General features: G+C 38.9%; 1 protein-coding gene across 3 annotated transcripts in view; it reads left to right on the top strand.

Annotated features, from left to right (window-relative positions):
* The window catches only part of UBE2E2 (ubiquitin conjugating enzyme E2 E2), a 326,256-nt gene that overhangs the window by 236,999 nt on the left and 70,423 nt on the right, over positions 1-18,834 (top strand). For all 3 annotated transcript variants that reach the window (XM_074371691.1, XM_074371697.1, XM_045511241.2), the window contains one exon: positions 10,117-10,249. In XM_074371691.1, the coding sequence (XP_074227792.1) occupies positions 10,117-10,249 (133 nt within the window). The remainder of the gene's footprint in view (positions 1-10,116; positions 10,250-18,834) is intronic.

Below are 18,834 nucleotides of genomic sequence, written 5' to 3'. Positions count from 1 at the left end.
CTGCTCGGAGCTGAGTATACAGAATGGATCCATCAGCACTACTACATCCTGACTTCCTAGGATGTTATATTGGACTTTGGTGATACTGATCTTTTAGAAAAAATTACTGGATACAAACATGGGGACCTTGGGAGTTTGTGAAGTACCATTCTCCATTTGTCTCCTCATGAGCTGCAGTCCAGGCTTGTTTTCTCAACATTCCCTTGGCCATCAGGGATGCCCTGTCACCATCAGAGTAAATTCTTCTTTCCTGTGCTCCAGATAATATTGGTCCTTAACATTGCTTCTTTCCCCAATATTAAAGGGTAATATTTATGGGTAAAGAACTTCTTTATAGTGCTATGTTTGCATAGAATGTTACCCCTTCCAATGGAGAACCTAGCCTTTGGGGATAAGAAAGATGTCCTGGAGGAGAATGCAGCTAAGTTAAGACCTGAAGCACAAAGAGAATGTTTAGACCTACGGAGTGTCTTATCCAAAAGCCAAGAAACAGCCCAGCCCCATGGAAGTTCTACGTGTGGTCCCAGTATGTTTGGAGAATGGAGGTGGAGGAGAAGGAGGTGTAACGTGTGACGCCAGAGCTGGGAGCTGGAGCCAGATCTTTGTGGAAGATGTCTCATGCTACAAAGGAACCAGGGCTTGATCTTGGAGGTATTAAGAAGCCAGAGAAAGCAGGGAAACAAGATCCCACTGAAAAGATTTTCTGGAGCTTGCCCTGTCTGCACTTTGGTGGATGGATTGGGGAAAAGCAAGACTGGAGGCAGGGAAGCCACAAAGGATGCTGGTACCATCACCTAAGTGAGAGGGGATGCAGCCAGTAGACAGATGACAAACATGCTATGGAATAGGGTTCTATTGGTTTTGGGGCACTTAGAGGAGCAGAGAAGGAGGAAGCATTATCCAGGTTGATTCTCAAGTTTCGGACCAGATTGGAGATTCCGTCAGTGTTTGGTAGATTGATTGTCAAAGGATAATGAGATACCCAGATCAAAGGTGAGAAAACAGCGGGGCCGAGGGTAGGACCCCTAGGGAGGCAGACATTGAAGAGGTTGTCATTGAAGGGCAGAGGAATCAGAGTGCTACCCTATCAGACGGAGACCCTTGGAGGGAGACCTGGGGAAGAGAGTTTTTCAGGAATCTGGGGACGGAGGCTCCAGGGAGTTTTAATAAAATGAAGACAAAAAGCACTGTTGGTTTTAGCCACAAATAGGTCAGCGTCTGGCCTTGAGAACACTGAAAACATTTCCCCTCCGTACCCCCATGTGTTTTTTCTCATTTCATTCAGGCAGCTTTGTGGCATTTCCCCTCTTCAGCTGGCATTCCTATGACCCTTATCTGCAGCTAATCTGGGCCTGGTCTTTATATTTTCTTTTAAGGCATAGGAATTAGGAACGACCCTTTCCTTCCAGTCTGACACCAGAGAAACACTTATATTATTGTGTTTAACCCCAGAGGCTCAAAATCCTTGCAGCTGTTTACTTCCAAAGAGACTTTGGACATAGGTGCAGCATAGCATTTGTGTGTGGACAGCGTGCCTCCCAGCTGGAAGGAGTGAATTTTCAGCTCCATGGAGTCTGACATAAGCAGCGATGGCTGGAGCTCCTGAGAAATCCCCTTGTACTGTCTCCTCCTTACCACTTGTCCCCATCAAGTTTAGGTTCACGTTGGCATGTCCAGGAGCCTCTCCAAAGGCAAGTTCCTTGTCCCGTGGAGCCAGGATCCCAAGATTGCTCGGGCACCCTTCCTCTTTGCCTGCTCAGAGTCAGCATTAAATGAAAAGGCAGCAGACACAGCCAGAAACTCTTGGTCTTAGAGTCACAGCTATGACACAGCTCATTGAAAGTATTCAGCTATATTTAAAGAAACTTACAATCTTAGAGAGAGTGAGCACTTAGTCCTTTTCATCGTAAATGTGTAACATTTCATACATACATAAGGGCTCCTGCACTGTGGGTAGCAGCATGGAGAGCTGAACACAGTTTATAGCATAGATCCTCTGAAGAATTTCTCCAAGCAGCAACTTTGGGCATTCAACCAATGTGTAATTTGTGAACTGATATTTGTATTTTGATAGGTTCATCTACCTGCATTTTATTTTGATATTTATCTCTGTTAACTGTTTTTCTTCTTTAAAAAATAAAGTCTAAAAATTTAAATAATTAAGGGTGTTGATCATGAAGAATACTGCAAGTGGGAAAACATTGCTTAAAAACCTAATACCTAGAAATCCTGATTGTGAATAAACATTCTATTCCATGAAAAATTGGATTTCCTGGGAGTGGCAGCTATGAATTCTAATGGTCTCCAAAGTTCCACTCTACCTAAATATTCGTCATAAGATTAGGTCGCTGGGTGATGATGATGATGATGCTGGTGGTGGTGATGGTGATGACAGTGGTAGTGATGATGGTGGTGATGGTGATGATGGTGATGGTGGTGATGGTGATGATGGTGATTATGATGATGATGATAGTGATGATGATGTTGATGACAATGGTAGTGATGATGGCAATGGTGGTGATAATGGTGGTGATGGTGGTGATGATGGTGGTGATGGTGATGATGATGGTGGTGATGGTGATGACTATTAATGTGCACAAGTCCTGTTTTCTAGTCCTGGGAGCGTGACCCCATTGTTAGAAAACCACCAGGCAGTTAACCCTTTGAGTGTGTTGGTGAACATCTGTACTATCCATGGGCATAACCACAACTGTAGTAGCAGCTAACATTCAGAGGCTTGCTATTTGGGCCTTTGCAGGCCCCATTTTCCAAACTGTTTAAGTACAGTTCTACTAAAACTTCACAGTTGCTCCATGAAGTTGGTGCCGGAATGGCCCCATTTTGCAGATCAGAAAACTAAGAGAAAGATGACATATTTATCCAGAGTCTTACAGGTTTTCAGTGGCAGGGCTAGGATTTAGACAGGCACGTCTGGCTCAGAACCTGTTCTCAGGCTTCAGCCCTGCTCTGTACCGCAGGTGTCCTCTGGCACCAACTTTCATTTGATCGGTTTAAGGGAAAAGCGATCATTAAAAGTGTAAAACAATCTGCAGCATCTGCTTCTCACTTTTTGAGTCCAAAGTATATAAAAGTCCATTCTTCTCTTTTGTATAGATCCAAGTAATTCTGACCTATTAAAAAAACATTCTAATCAGAGTGGGTCTGCACTGTCTAATACAGATCTCCACCAACCACATGGAGCTGTTGGATTTAAATGTATTAAAATTAAAGGAGATTGAAAATTCACTTCCTCATTCTCATTAGCCTCACTTCAAGTGCCGGATGGCCACCTGTGGCTGGCAGTTACCAGTGGATATGGAGGACTAGAATGTTTCCATCATCACAGAAAGTTTGGTTGGACAGCAGTGCTCAAACAGTTCTGTCGAAAGAACTATAATGTGCAGCACATGTGTAATTTAAAATTTTCTAGTAGCCACATTTAAAAATGTAAAAAGAAGTAGTTGAAGTTAATTTTAATATATTTTAGCCCAATATATTCCAAATATTATTTCAACATGTAATTAGCAAGAAGTAATGATGCATTTTGCCTTCTTTTTGCATTGTCATCAAACTTTGGCGTGGGAGGGAAAAGCGAGTAGGAAGGGATTAATTGGGAGTTCAAGATTAGCAGATGCTAACTACTATATATAAAATAAACAACAAATTTCTTCTGTATATAGCACAGGGATCTATATTCATTATCTTGCATTAGCCTATAATGAATAAGAATATGAAAACAAATATATGTACGTATATGTATGACTGAAGTGTTACGCCCTATACCAGAAATTGACACATTGTAAACTGACTATACTTCAATTTAAAGAAAAAGAACAGAACATTAAAAAATTTTTGAGTATGTGTTTTACATTCATAGTACATCTTAATTTGTTTGGGTTTTTTTTTCGGGTATTACATAATCTTTTTTTTCACTATAAATTCTTTTTTTTTTCTTTTATTGAGGTATAGTTGATTTACAAAATGTAAGTTTCAGGTGTACAATGTAGTGATTTACAATTTTTTAAAGTTATACTCACTTATAGTTATTACAAAATATTAACTGTGTTCCCCGTGTTGTACAATACAGCCTATCTTACACCCAGTAGTTTGTATCTCCCAACACCCCCCCTTCTGTTACCCCTTCCCTCTCCCCACTGGTAACCACTAGTTTGTTCTCTGTATCTATGAGTCTGCTGCCTTTTTGTTATTTCACTAGTTTGTGGTATTTTTAGATTCTACATATAAGTGATATCATACAGCATTTGTCTTTCTCTGTCTGACTTGTTTCCCTTAGGATAATGCCCTTCAAGTCTATCCATGTTGCTGCAAATGGCAAAATTTCATTCTTTTTTGTGACTGAGTAGTGGTCCATTGTGTATATGTATCCACAATTTCTTTATCCAGTCATCTGTTGTTGGATACTTAGGTTGCTTCCATATCTTAGCCATTGTAAATAATAACTGCTGCGAACACTGGGGTGCATGTATCTTTTCGAATTAATGTTTTTGGTTTTTCCAGTGTATACCCAGGAGTGGAATCACTGGGTCATGAAGTAGCTCTATTTTTAGTTTTTGAGGCACCTGCATACTGTTTTCTACATTGGCTGCACCAGTTCACATTCCCACCAACAGTGTGCAAGGGTTCCCTTTCTCCGCATCCTGGCCAGCATTCGCTATTTGTGTTCTTTTTGATGATGGCCATTGTGACAGGTGTGAGGTGATATCTCCTTGTGGTTTTGATTTGCATTTCCCTGATGGTCGATGTTGAACATCTTTTCATGATAACACATCTTAATTTGAACAAGCTATATTTCAAGTGCTCAGTGGCTACATGGCCATCATATTTTCCAACACAGTTTTGGATTTTACACCGGGGTTTCTCAACGGGGCATACTAAAATGAGTGTGGGACAAAGAGGGAGTTCAGGGACCACTGCTGTAAGCTTCGGGGTTTCTAAGATGATGGAGGAGACCAGATTTCTAAGACTCAGACTGTATATTAAGGAAATAATATTAGCTTTAAATGCATTTTAAAACACCAATCTGTTTTTCAGATAGTTTGTCACTATTAGTTTTTTCTCAAAAAAAAAACAAAAACCCATAGTTTGGCAGCATGAACCAACTCAGAGTGATACTGTTAACCGCATTATTTATTCCACTGTTAATAAGTGCCTAGACAGCTTACTGACTTCAAAGGCCCAATAAAATTTGGAGTTCTGACTGCAAGCCAGATAAAACTTGGAATGGGCACAAATTGAATATAAGTTATCTACAGACACTGCCGAGTTGGTGAAGTATCTCCTGCCTTCTACTTCTGAGCTCCTTCTTTGCTGGCACTATTTGGCGACTCCTTAATTAGCCTAAATTAGATAACTAACTGTGATTACCGTTCTTGGAAGGTCATCTTAAAATTTCTCAGAGTGACTCATATATTATATCTGTATTTGGGAATTGCATCTCTGCACCCTGTTTCATAGCTGTGTACTCCTGTGTGTATTTTTCCAACTAAATTTCTTCATCTACCTTGAAGTAATGTTGTAACTACAAACCTATAATTTAGTCTACCTTTAAGCTCTTCCTTCTGATAAACTTATCTATTTGTATTCGGTCTAATTATAGCTCAGGGGTAACCATGTGTACTATTCATCTGAATGAGTGAGCTTGTCTGGCAGCCAGGTGCTGTTGGCAAAGTTCCGCTGTCATCTGGCCTGAATATTGTCTGTACCTCCCTGTCTGCTTCAGCGGAGGTAGGTCCATGGGCACTTGGGGTGGGAATCCTGGACCCCAGTCCCTTGACCACTGCTTCTCAATGTATTTCAGTACTGGCAATAAATTTGGCTCACTGTGGTTTTGTTTTGCATTTTACTACATCATTTTTAAATAAGAGAAATCAAGCCCTAAAAGTTTCATTGAACTCTCCTTCACCTGCCATCTTCATATTTATTTTCTCCCCATCACCCTCTCCAGCTCTGCCTTGTTCCTGGCACAGCTGCCATCATGAATTTAGGTCTGTTTTTCCAGTTCATGTCTTAAAAGACATTGATACATATATCCGTAAATGATATAAAATAGGGTTTGATCTTTCTAGTGGATACAGTAGGGTCACACTGTACATATGCTGCAACTTGCTGTTCTCGCTTAGCACTTTGATACACTTTTGGGCATACTTTATCTTAATATGAAAATTTGATACATGTATGAGAAGATCTCTAACATATAAGTAAGTTATGAAACTTAATAGTAAAACAGGTGACTCCTGGACCCGCCCTGCATCCCGAGAAGTAGAGCCTCACCGGAAGCATGGATGTTCCTGTGTTCTACTTCTCCACCCTCTGATGCTACCCAGGAAAATACTCTTTTGAACTTTTTGTATATATCCCTCAACAGTTTATTTTCTTGTTTATTTTTAAACTTTGTAGAAATAGTGTCATACCATAATACATTCCTTTTAGACCTGGTTTTTCATTTAAGATTTTTTAGTTTAATTGATCAATGTTAGTCTATATCTTTTCACTGCTGTGTAGTACTCCTTTGGGTGAATTCATCCATTTTTCTGTTGATGGACATTTGTGTTGTTTCCAGTTTTGCTGTTAGAAATAGTCCTTCCATGAACACTCTTATACATGTCTTCTGGTACACGTGTAAAATTTCTTCTGTGGTCTGTACCTAGGAATGCAGTTCCCATGTTGTAATATAGGAGAATATATAGTCACCTTAACTAGGGAAGTCCACATTCTCATCAGCGTGATTGACACACTCATCAGCAAGGATAGGCGTTCTTGTTTTTCCACGTTGTCATCAGTGCTTGGTTTTTGGCAGGCCTTTATTTTTGCCTGTATATTTTATAGAATAATATTAAATTGTAATCTCAAGTTTTATTTCCCTGATTTAATGAGACTGAGCATTTTTCATATAATTATTGCCCTTCATGTTTCCTCTTTCTGGAAATGCTTATTTGTGTTTTTTCTAATGGATTATTAGTCTTTTTTGTATTGATTTATAGAAATTTGTATATTCCAGACTGAAATTTTGTCAATTTTATAGGATCCAAGTATCTTTTCTCAGTTTATGGCTTGCCTTGTCACTCTCTTTAGTCAGACTCTAAAACTTTTGACTTTTGAGTTTAGGTGCTTAATCCATCTACAACAAGTTTATATATTTATGGAGGTAGAAATTCAATGACTCTACTGTCCAAATAGAAAACTATTTTCTTAGCCCCATGTATTCTGACATATATCAGATTTTCATATGTGTAGCAGAGTTTGAGGATCTTCTTTGAGCTCCCAAATAGATTTTGGAATCAACTTGTCAAGTTTCAATTTTTTAAAAAATTGTTGGGTTTATTGGAATTGCATTGTATCAGTTTGGGGAAAAATGACATCCCCAGGATATTGGCTCTCCCTAACTATAAACTTGGTGTCTTCATTTATTTAACTTTCTTGAGTATATTTCAATATATCTTATAATTTTCTCCATAAAAATCTTATATACTTTTCATGAAATGTATTCATAGGTTCCTTAATATTTTTAATATTATTGTAAAAGGTATTTTAAAATACATTTTCTAATTTTGTTGGTGTACTGAAATGAAGTTGATTTTTGCCTATTAATCTTATATCCAGCTGCTTTACTAAACTTTTTTTTTAAATTTTTTGAGGGGGTAGGTAATTAGGTTTATATATTTATTTCAGTGGCAGTACTGAGGATTAAACCCAGGACCTCTTGCAAGCTAAGCACACACTCTACCCCTGAGCTATACCTCTCCCCACTAAACTTTTATTAAATTTGATACATTCCATATAGATTTGGGGAGTTTTTCTGTGTACATAAATGCTGCAGATGCTAACAGTTTTATTTCTTCCATCCCAGTCCATAAACCTTTTGTTTTTGCCTTGTGTGTTTCATACCTTGATGAATATAACCTCTGGTACAGTAAAGAAGAAGTTTCCTACTATTCTAATTTTGCCGGTTTTCATCATGAATGGCTGTTATTAAAACCTGTTGAGTGCTTTTTCTGCACCTAATGAGATTATCAGTTTTTCTACTTTAATGTATCAGGTAAATTACATTAATAACTTTCTATTATTAAACTATCCTTGCATTCCCAGAATATCACAACTTGTTTAAAATGCATGCTTTTTTTTGTTTTCTAATTTTTTTAATCTGTCACCATACAAAAATACTACATAATTATTGATTGTATTCCCACACTGTACATTTCATACCGTGACTCATTTATTTTGTAACTGGAAGTTTGTACCTTTTCATCTCTCTCACTGTTTCTCCCTTCCCCTCATCCCTCTCCCCTCTGACAACCACCTGTTTGTTCTCTGTATCTATAACTGTGTTTTTGTTTAGGTGAATTTGTTCATTTGTTTTGTCTTTTAGATTCTACATATAAGTGAAATCATATGGTATTTGTCTTTCTCTGTCTAATTTATTTCACTTGGCATAAAACCCACAAGGTCCATTCATTTTATCCCAAATTGCAAGATTTCATTCTTTTTTATGGCTCAATGATATTCCTGTGTGTGTGTGTGTGTGCCACATCTTCTTTATCCATTCATCTATTGAGCACTTAGGTTGCTTTCATATTTTGGTTATTGTAACTAATGCTGCAGTGAACCATGGGGTTGCATATCTTTTCAAATTAGTGTTTACATTTTCTTCAGATAAATACCCAGAAGTGGAATTACTGGATCATATAGTAGTTCTATTTTTAGTTTTTTTAGGAGTCTCCATACTGTTTTCAATAGTAGATGTACCAATTCACAGTACCACCAACAGTGCACAAAGGTTCCCTTTTTTTTCACGTTCTCACCAACACTTGTTACTTGTCTTTTTGATGATAGCCATTCAGACAGGTGTGAGGTGGTAACTCGTTGTGGTTTTGATTTGCATTTCATCATTAATGATGTTGAATATCTTTTCATGTGCCTGTTAACCATCTGTATATCTTCTTTGGAAAAATGCCTATTCAGGTCCTCTGCCAATTTTTTAACAGGTTATATGTTTTTATTGATGTTGAGTTGTATGAATTCTTGAATTTTTTGTAGATATGTAATGAATTTTTGGTAGATATGAACCAATGTCAAATGAAGAAAGAACAAATCTCTGTTGGCAGTAGAATCTTCCCAAGCACTTTAACGAGATTGCCCACTTTGCTACGGGATGTGAGGGGAATTTCTGGCTGTTCAGTGTAGGATTAGCTTGATGTGCCAAGAAGAATATAGGAGAGCTAAATTACAATCTCACTTTGCCTCCTATGAATGTGAGAGAATTAACACAGTTCAGTTGACTTGTGTGGACCTTATTTTCCTCCGTGAGTTTCTCTGCAGCTGGGGGACATATATTTGCTGCTGGTAGCCTTGTGGTTTCTCTTGATTTGCTATTAATCCATCATCATCATCATCCAACAAACATGTCCTTTGAGGCACTAAGGACAAGGCAAAATCTATTCCTCAAAGAACTTCAGTTCTAGGGAGGGGTGGAAAAAGTAAACAATTACAAAACCAGGTATAAAACAAAATGATGCACATTATCTTCTACAGTCACACTGGGTGTGATGTTTGGAGGGTGGGGGCATTGGCAGGTAATCTTTGGGTGGAGAGAGAAAAAGAAGGTTCAGATGGAATTTGATACTTGAGCTGAATCTTGTAAATGATAAGAATTTACTGATTCCCATGAACCTCATTTCTGTTCTTAGTTACCAAAAGGATTTTTTTCCCTCTAGTGTTCCTTCTGACTTTGAAAATTTATCTCTCTGACCCTATGACTATATCACCCTTTTCAGGACTTCAGAAATAATTTTATGCTTTATTAAATATGTGTGCTTCTACCTCTGCTCTATGGTCCTTGGAATCTTTTGTTTCATGGGTTTAGGGTCATAAACGGCAAAATGGAATCTTCTTGGTTCTGTTTTATTCAATTATAACAACATGTTTCATTCAGAGAATACTGATCATTTCAACAAGTGAATCATCATATGGAATTAACCTACTAACTTGGGTGTGTATTTATGGAATTGCTCAATTTATTGTTACCATAAATAGATTTTTTTTTTAATTCCAAGCTTTATATACTCTCTAAGCACATTTCATTTGTATGTCTTATTTCAGTGCTGGACCCAAAGGAGACAACATTTATGAATGGAGGTCAACCATATTGGGACCCCCAGGATCTGTCTATGAAGGAGGGGTGTTCTTTCTTGACATTACCTTTTCACCAGACTATCCGTTTAAACCCCCTAAGGTCAGTATGAAGTATTCATCCATTTTTAGCAATATATATTGTTGCATATGTATATATGTCTATAACTATATTCTTACATATGTACATCTAAGAGTGCATTTCTATTCTGTTAGCCTAGACAACTTCCCAGGCTGATTGTATGTAAAGGGGAGCAGAATGTGAAAATTCCTGTTAATTCCCTCACCCCAGCCCTTCACTCATGCTTCATTGCTTTTTCTCATCCTTTCCCACGCCTCCTTTCCATGGGACGTGCTTTAATGTGACAGGAGAGAGCATTTTATGAGTGGAAGTAGGATAGGGAGGTTGGGCCAGTGCTGGACCCAGAGCCAAGAGAGCCAGACCTCACCCAGGGGCGAGGGAGCCCCCCCGCCGAGGTCAGGCTTAGGGCACCAGCTGTGAGCTTTGGTGTCTCCATGATTCACCTGCTCACATGAGATACACACACACTGGAATGGAAAGTGTGACCCACAGAGACTTGAAACCTTGAAACTGTGTCAGTGGATGGACCTAGAGAGTCTCATACTAGGTGAAGTCAGTCAAATACCATATGATGTCACTTATACGTGGTATCTAAAAGAATGATACAAGTGAATTTAATTTACAAAACAGAAACAGACTCACAGACATAGAAACCAAACTTAAGGTTACCTAGGGGAAAGGGAGGGGAGGGATAAATTAGGAGTTTGGGAGTTAGCAGATACACACTACTATGCATACAATAGATAAATAACAGGGACCTACTATATAGCACAGGGAACTGTATTCAATATCTTGTAATAGCCTATAAGGGAAAAGAATCTGATAAAGAATATATATGTATAAGTGAATCACTTTACTGTACACTTGAAACAAGCACAGCATTGTAAATAAACTGTACTTCATTTGAAGGAAAAATCATGTCAAGAAAACTCAGTAAAGAATTGGTAATAGTCCATTAATAAGAATGATGGGTTAATGAAAAGTCATACATAAATGACTGAAGAAAGTATAAGAATACAGTGTAATCAGAACATGGTCATATTTTTACTTATTTAAAACATGGTCGGATTTTACTTATTTAATACTTTAAGAATTCTTCACATTACTTTCTACTGCCTGTAACTCAGTCATCTGACAAGTTTAAATTCTTTCTCCACTTTGGAAATGAAAAGAGGACCTGGATTCTGCTGGCCACCATACAAAATTCTCATTTGACCTGGCTTAATTTCTCAAGCCAGGAAAGTAAAACCTATCTGAGGTGTGGGTAGGAGTAAATGATTTAAAAAGCAAGACTCAGACTAGACCTTCACCTTGACTTCCTCTGATTCTCCTCTCTCGCTCCCATGTTCCCTCTTTTATTTCTCTCTCTATTCCTTTTTTCTTCCTTTCCATTCATGCTTGGTTATTGCTTTGCTATCAAAGCAAAAAGTAATAACTTTTTGGTATAATTTTACCAAATAGGAAACCGATGCACAGAGAAATGAAGTAACTTGCTCAGGATAATGAGGCAAGCAAATCATGGTGTCAGGATTGAACCCAGGAAGTCTGGGTCGAAAGCCCGTGTTCCTTACTACGTTGCATAGTACAGTTTGTCCAAGCTGTTGGAGCTGGTGGCACTGTGACCTCCCAGAGCAGCATTTGATCAGTTTCCAGTGATGAAGCCATAGTATAACTAATCCTTATTTTCACCTTTTCCTGGGTGGAAACCTCATGTCTTTGCCTTCAGCCCATAAATCATCTGCATACCTGTTGCACTGCTGGTGAGGACCTTTCTCAGCAGTCCTTTCAGTAAAGGAAAAACAGATGGGGCAGAGGAGGGAAATCTCTGATCAGGCAGTTGTGCTGCTTGTAAGTCTGGTGTAGTCTATTCTGTGAAACATACATCTCAGAAAATGTGTAGGCTTACCCAAGTTCCGCATGACAGAAATGTGTAGATTAGACAAAGGTAGGAGCTTGACAATAAAAGGTAAATAAAAGTAAGTAAAACTAATAGGTAGGTAAAATAATTCCATCTCCAAAAAGGATGGGCCAGAACTCATAAGATGGAATTTCAGTGGCTAAGTGTACAGTATTTCACTGAAAAAAATCAGAAAGAAATCATGATACAGCTAGGAAAGAGAGACTTGCTCTGTTTTTTATGTAAATAGAATTTGTGGGCTTTTGACTGAGTAAAATCCTGTGGGAACTTGAGGTTCTTGAAGCCTTGAGGTGATATTCTTAGGAATACAATCTCTGGAAGTCTGAACCAGTTCCACAATATCTGGATTGTTTCACTTACTTTTTTGAGCTTGTCATTTTAAGAAGGATACACAAACTACAATGAAATATCACCTCACACCAGTCAGAATGACCATCATTAAAAAGTCTACAAATAATAAATGCTGGAGAGGCTGTGGAGAAAAGGGAACCCTCTTACACTGTTGGTGGGAATGCAGTTTGGTGCAGCCATTGTAGAAAACAGTACGGAGATTCCTCAAAAGACTAGGAATAGACTTACCATATGACTCAGGAATCTCACTTCTGGGCAAACCCTACTTCAAAATGACTCCTGCACCCCAATGTTCATAGCAGCACTATTTACAATAGCCAAGACATGGAAGCAGCCTAAGTGTCCATCGACAGATGAGTGGATCAAGAAGATGTGGTATGCACGCACACACACACACACGCGCGTGCACAGACACACATACACACACAGAAGTATTACTCAGCCATAAAAAAGAATGAAATAATGCCATTTGCAGCAACATGGTTGGACCTAGAGATTATCATATTGAGTGAAGTAAGTCAGAAAGAGAAAGGCAAATGCTTTATGATGTCACTAATATGTGGAATCTAAAAACGAGTGATACAAATGAACTTATTTATAACTGAAAATAGACTCACAGACATAGAAAAGAAACTATAATTTTCTTTCCAAAGGGGAAAGGAGTAGGAGGGAGAGGTAAATTAGGAGTTTAGTTTTAACATATACACACTACTAAACATAAAATAGATAAACAACAAGGTCCTACTGTATAGCACAGGGAACTATATTTAATATCTTATAATAACCTATAATGGAAAAGAATCTGAATAAGAATATTTATGTATAACTGAATCACTTTGCTGTACACACTTGAAACTAACATAACATTGTAAATCAACTACACTTCAACAAAAATAAAAAATGTTTAACAAGTGAAGGGAATAAAGAAAAAAAAAGAAGAGCAAACAAGAATAAGCTGAGAGGGCAGAGTTATTAGCATTGTTGATTTTCTTCACTGGGTCCAGCACTGTCTAGGGTATCCACCATGCCCACCCGTTTCTTTTCCAAAACACCCTCGTAAGGCTGGGATGTTCCGTTTCACAGATGAGGAAACTTAGATGAGGCTTACAGAGGTTTTCTAATAATATACAACCAGGAATCTCCTGAACTCGGACTCCAGGGACCAAGTACTTTCCACTGAATTGTACATAGTTACCCTGGAGATGTTTACTAGGAAAAATAGGACGTAGGAGGAATGTGATATCTGTCCTCTGATGTTTCAGAAGCGCTGGTGTGGTTTGGGATTAGACTTGATCCTGGTTGGCTGGATGGGACAGAAATAGAAGCAGGAGGGTGTCAGTTACAGGGAAGCAGATTTCAATTCTCTGTGAGGAAAATCTGCCCCAGGGCTGGACAGTCTGCTTTTGAATAGCTCAACTTCTGAGACTGGGCTTCCCTTTACTGGGAGTGTTCAAAAAAAAAAAGCTGAATTCATACCTGTCAAGAACATTAACAGAAAGAAATCAAATCCCTTCAGTGAATAAATTTGATAAAACGATCTCTTAGGACAAAGAATAATCAAACTTCAGTAATCAAATTCCAATTTAATTGCACACTTAATTCGAAACCTGTGGGAAGTTTTCAAAGCAAATTTTCACCACCTAATTTATCAGTTCTAGAAATCGGGTTTTGTAGACAGATGTGATACTCTGAAGGGGGAAAGTATGCAAGTGTCTTGAAAGCTGTTAACTAAAACAAAGACTTAATAATTTTGAAGTACCACACCCATCCTTTCTAGTCTCCTGTTACTCTAAAGAGTCCATATTTGGGGTTAAGTCTTGTTTTTCTTTCTCTGTTGCCTTCATCCTTTGCTCTTTTTCCAGCAACCTTAGCCAAAAGTTTTGATCCATGCAACATTTTCTAGTGTTGGAAATGAAAAATGAACCAAGGTAGCCGTAGGTGTCAGAGAGAATTGTTGGTGAGAGCAGAGGCTCACAAATAAATCTTATTGGCTAACTAATTTTTATCAAATGTCTGCCATAAAATTAGTCTATAGCATGACTAAGTCTGCAAGATGCCTTTTCCCAAACTCTCATACATAGAATCCTGAGAACTTTTAAATACTGTAGCTCTCAAATATGTCACTTAAAGGTCAGCGGAGCGACTTGGGTGCCTCTTCTCACTCAGGAGCTTTTAGGGAGTAGGACTCCATCAGTTTGAACATCCCACACTCCAGTCCCTGATTTTTCGTGCCCCTAGGTGAGCTACTCCTATAATTTCTTCCAGAACTCACCTAAATTCTCATAAGGCAAGCACACCAAGATTTTAATGATGTGAGTAATATTCATTAAACTTAGTATAGTAGTTTTAAATCAGTCAAGTACTGCTTGTACTTTCAAATGCTGTATCTCAGTACAACTTTTAATACATTGATTTTCTTATATGATCAATATGTTTACTCTTCTTTTACTAAATCTACAGGAGTTTTGTTTGTATGACACTGGTAGTCGTATCCAATGCCAAATTCTTAGTTGAATACTTCACCACCAATGATAATATTATTTCTCTGAGAAGATAATCTGTTTAGTGAAGGAAAAGCATAATAATCACTGGTATGTTCCACAGGGTTTTTTTTTTTTTAATTTTATTATCCATTTTTTCCCTTCCAGTGTTATTGAGATATAATTAGCATAAAACACTGTGTGAGTTTAAGATAATACGGCATAACGATTTGACTTGCATGCATCATGAGATGATTCCCACAACAAGTTTAGTAAACATCCATCATCTTATACAGATGCAAAAAAAAATTTTTTTTTCCCTGTGTTGGGAACTCTTTAGGATTTACTCTCTTAACAACTTTCATGTCTAACACGCAGCAGTGTTAATTATATCTATCATGTTGTACATTACATCCCTTGTACTCACTTACCTTCCAAAGTTTTTTAACACTATTTCTTTTTCAGTATAGACATACATTTTAATGTTATAATTCAGATATCCATGTGTGAAGCAGAAATTGTTTTACATCTTATTAGGGGTTATATTTTCATATTCATATTATAGATAATTACTCCTGTGCTCCAGAGCTGCACTTTTTTTTAACCTAAGGTATAGGTGTTTAATTCAGAAACAAAATAATGGAATATGTTTTATTCCTATATTATTTTTTTCTGCTAAAAACACTTTGAAAAGATTGTGACGCACTGTGTCTGGTGTTTCATGTCTCAGAGATTCTGACAACATCTGTCCTAACTAAGGAGTCATGTTAGGGAACAGGTGAGGTCTTTTGTTTCCACAGGAGAAAGACATAGACGTAGCCTGTTCATAATTTGGCTTTTTCTGTCTCCTTGTGGATCTGGGTATTTTATTAAAAAAAAAAAAAAGTGGGCCTTCTACTCAGATCTCAGAGTAGATGGGTGGGAGCATTAAGTGTGCTTGTTTGTTTTTATTATCTCGGTCCACCCCTGCCCCAGCCAGAGGTGCTGTCTCGATGCTCAGATCTGTTACTGGAAAGCCTTCTTACCTTGGTAATGGCAAGCCAGTTTCTGCCAGGAGATATTTTCCAAAAAGGAATGATAAAATTTGTGCCTACGATGTTTAAAAAAATAAACAGGAAAACATCAGGCAGACACATTCAGGTGAGAAAAAAAAACAACTCTTTAATATTAATTATATCTAAAGGCTCTTTAATATAGCTTGTTCTTCCATTACAAATTGCACCAAATACATGTTAAAAGAAATCTTAACTTAGAAATCATTTCAGATGTGTTCTGTTTTATGGTTTGGTTTTGTGTTTTATGAAATTAACTATGGTTTGCTTACCAATGAAAAGTCAGCTAATAGGAGAGGTCTTAACTGCTTTCAGACAATGAAATAGATAATTTAGGCCCATCACATTTTCAAAAATTGTATTTGATTATCCTCATTATATTTAACCTTAAATTGATTGGTCAAGGCTAATTGTGAATAGAGCAGCTAACTAGTTCCACAAAAACAATGATACCCAGCATTTGAAAGCCAGAGAGAGATCATCACGGAGTTCCATAATTTTATTCAAGCTGGGTTATTATTAAATAGTTGTTTTGACTGCAAAGAGGAAAGTTGACGGTGTCTCCCAGTATTTCAGAGAGAGCTGTGGCTTACACGTGTGAACCCACTGCCCGCTCGTTTGCTCTGCCCTTGGAGAGAGAACACACGGTTGTCATGGAGTGACATGAATTAACTTGTTTTTAACCTGAGTTCATACAGTCATATAGACTCTGGCTGGAAATCCAGTGCTTTCACACCTACTACGTTGCCTGTTTGACATCTCCAGTCGAACATCCAACAGTCAGGCCCAAAACCAAACCATTGATGACACACCCACCAGCCTTCTGTCAATCCAGGTCCACAAGTCCTCCCCACCTCAGTGAATGGGAACTCCATTTTTCTAGCTGCTAAAGCTAAAAATCTTGCAGTCACCCTTGACTCTTCTCACAGCCACCCAGATCCAGTCTCACTGGCTCAAAATAGATCTTCAGAATAAACCCAGACTCTGAGCATTACTGAGGAACACTCCTTCTGTAACACTCTGGCCCCACCCACCATCTACTGCTCCCCTCCCCCAGATTATTAAGGAAGCCTCTTATCTGATCACCCTGCTTCTGCCTTACCCCCTGCAGTGTAGACCTGTACATCGGGTGACCCTTTTATCATGTAAGTCACATCGTGTGGATTCTTTGCATAAAACCTTTCCGTGATTTTCAACTCACTAAGTAAAAGCACACAAATCCTCAGAGACTCACCCTATTCCCAACATTCTTTTAGAAATCGCCAGCTATCACTCTTGACTCAGATGCTCCAAGCAGCTCCTTACATGGAGACTTTCCATTGGCTCTTCCTTCTGCCTGCATTGTCTTCCCCTAGAAATTTGCATGGCCCGCTCCATTTCTCCCTCAAGTGTCTGCTCAGATGTCACCTTTTCAGGGAAGATCTTGAGGAACAACACCTGACCTTGTGCTCCTGAGCTCCCCACACCACCACCACCACACTTGCTTTTTCTCCCCAACACTTCTCCCTCCTGGTGTCATGCATCTTTTTGTTTATAACTTTGTTACATTTCCCTTCCTCTGGTTATTAACATATAAGCTCCATGAGGCCCAGGGACTTGTCTGTTTTTGTGTCACTTCTGTATTCCCAGCACCTAGAACAGTGCCTGGCGATTCAGTTAAGAATACAGTAAAAATTTGTTGAATTAGCGGGGAGGGTGTAGCTCAGTGGTAGAGTGCATGCCTAGCAAGCACGAGGTCCAGGGTTCAATCCCCTGTACCTCCATTAAAGAAAATTTTGTTGAATTAATTTCATCCATACAACTTTGCCCGGGAGACAGTATTTATTCCCTCCCTTCCCCCACCCCCACTTCATAGATCAGAAAACAGAGGGCCGGGGAGGTTGAAGTGGCATGCAGGTCACATAGGAAGTAGGTGGCACTGGAATTCAAACCCAGTCCTGAACCAAACCTTTCATCTCCCAGTTGTAGAGAAAATTAAATTGCTTGAATCTCTGGAAGAAGGAACACTTGTTCTTAGATTTTACACTCTAGTATAGATGAATTCTATTATGTATTAAGTTCTCTGAACCAGTTTTTTGGGGAGGCCCTTCATATATAGAGATGAATAAGAGACACACTGAGAAGCAGGGAGACAAGGAAGGAGAGCAGCAGTTCGGGGCCGATCCAGTGGTCTAGGCTAGAAAAGGATGAGGCCTGTGCTTTGGGAATGAAGACAAGGGGAACAATATGTGAATTCTTTTTTTCATTCCTTTATTGACTAAATACGTGTGTTCCACACGCCAGCCCAGGTACCAAACATGCAGAGGTGGCCCTTACTGCACAGAGTTTACATTTGAGGTAGGACAGAACAGGATTTCCCAGCTTCAGCACGACTGATGTTTTGGACAAGCACCTCCTTTGTTGTGGGGGCCTTCCTTTGCATTGCAGCATGCATGGCAGCGTCCCTGGCCTCTACACACTAGATGCCAGCAGCGTCCTGTCCGCCCCCCCAATTTGTGCCAAACAAAATTATTTCCAGAGATTGCCACATGTCCCCTGGAGGCCCCCGGGGGACCACCTGTGGTTGAGAAGCACTGTTCTACCAGTGGCATCCGTAGCCACTGGTGACTCGTTGAGACATCAGTGAGGATCTCTGGTTTCTCGTCTGAATGACCAGGTGAGGACGTGTTTCCTACGAGGAAACCGTAGGACATCTGCGTGGGAAATATTTACCCGGCAGCCTTACAGATCTGCAGTTCAAGTGAGTGATGAGCTAGGCATAGAGACTTGGGGATTAAAACCCGAGAATAAATGACCTCACCCCTA

This window comes from Camelus bactrianus, chromosome 1 (genome assembly GCF_048773025.1).
Source record: "Camelus bactrianus isolate YW-2024 breed Bactrian camel chromosome 1, ASM4877302v1, whole genome shotgun sequence".
NCBI lineage: Eukaryota > Metazoa > Chordata > Mammalia > Artiodactyla > Camelidae > Camelus > Camelus bactrianus.
Note: the sequence above shows the minus strand (reverse complement) of the source record. Positions and strands in the feature narration are given on the sequence as shown.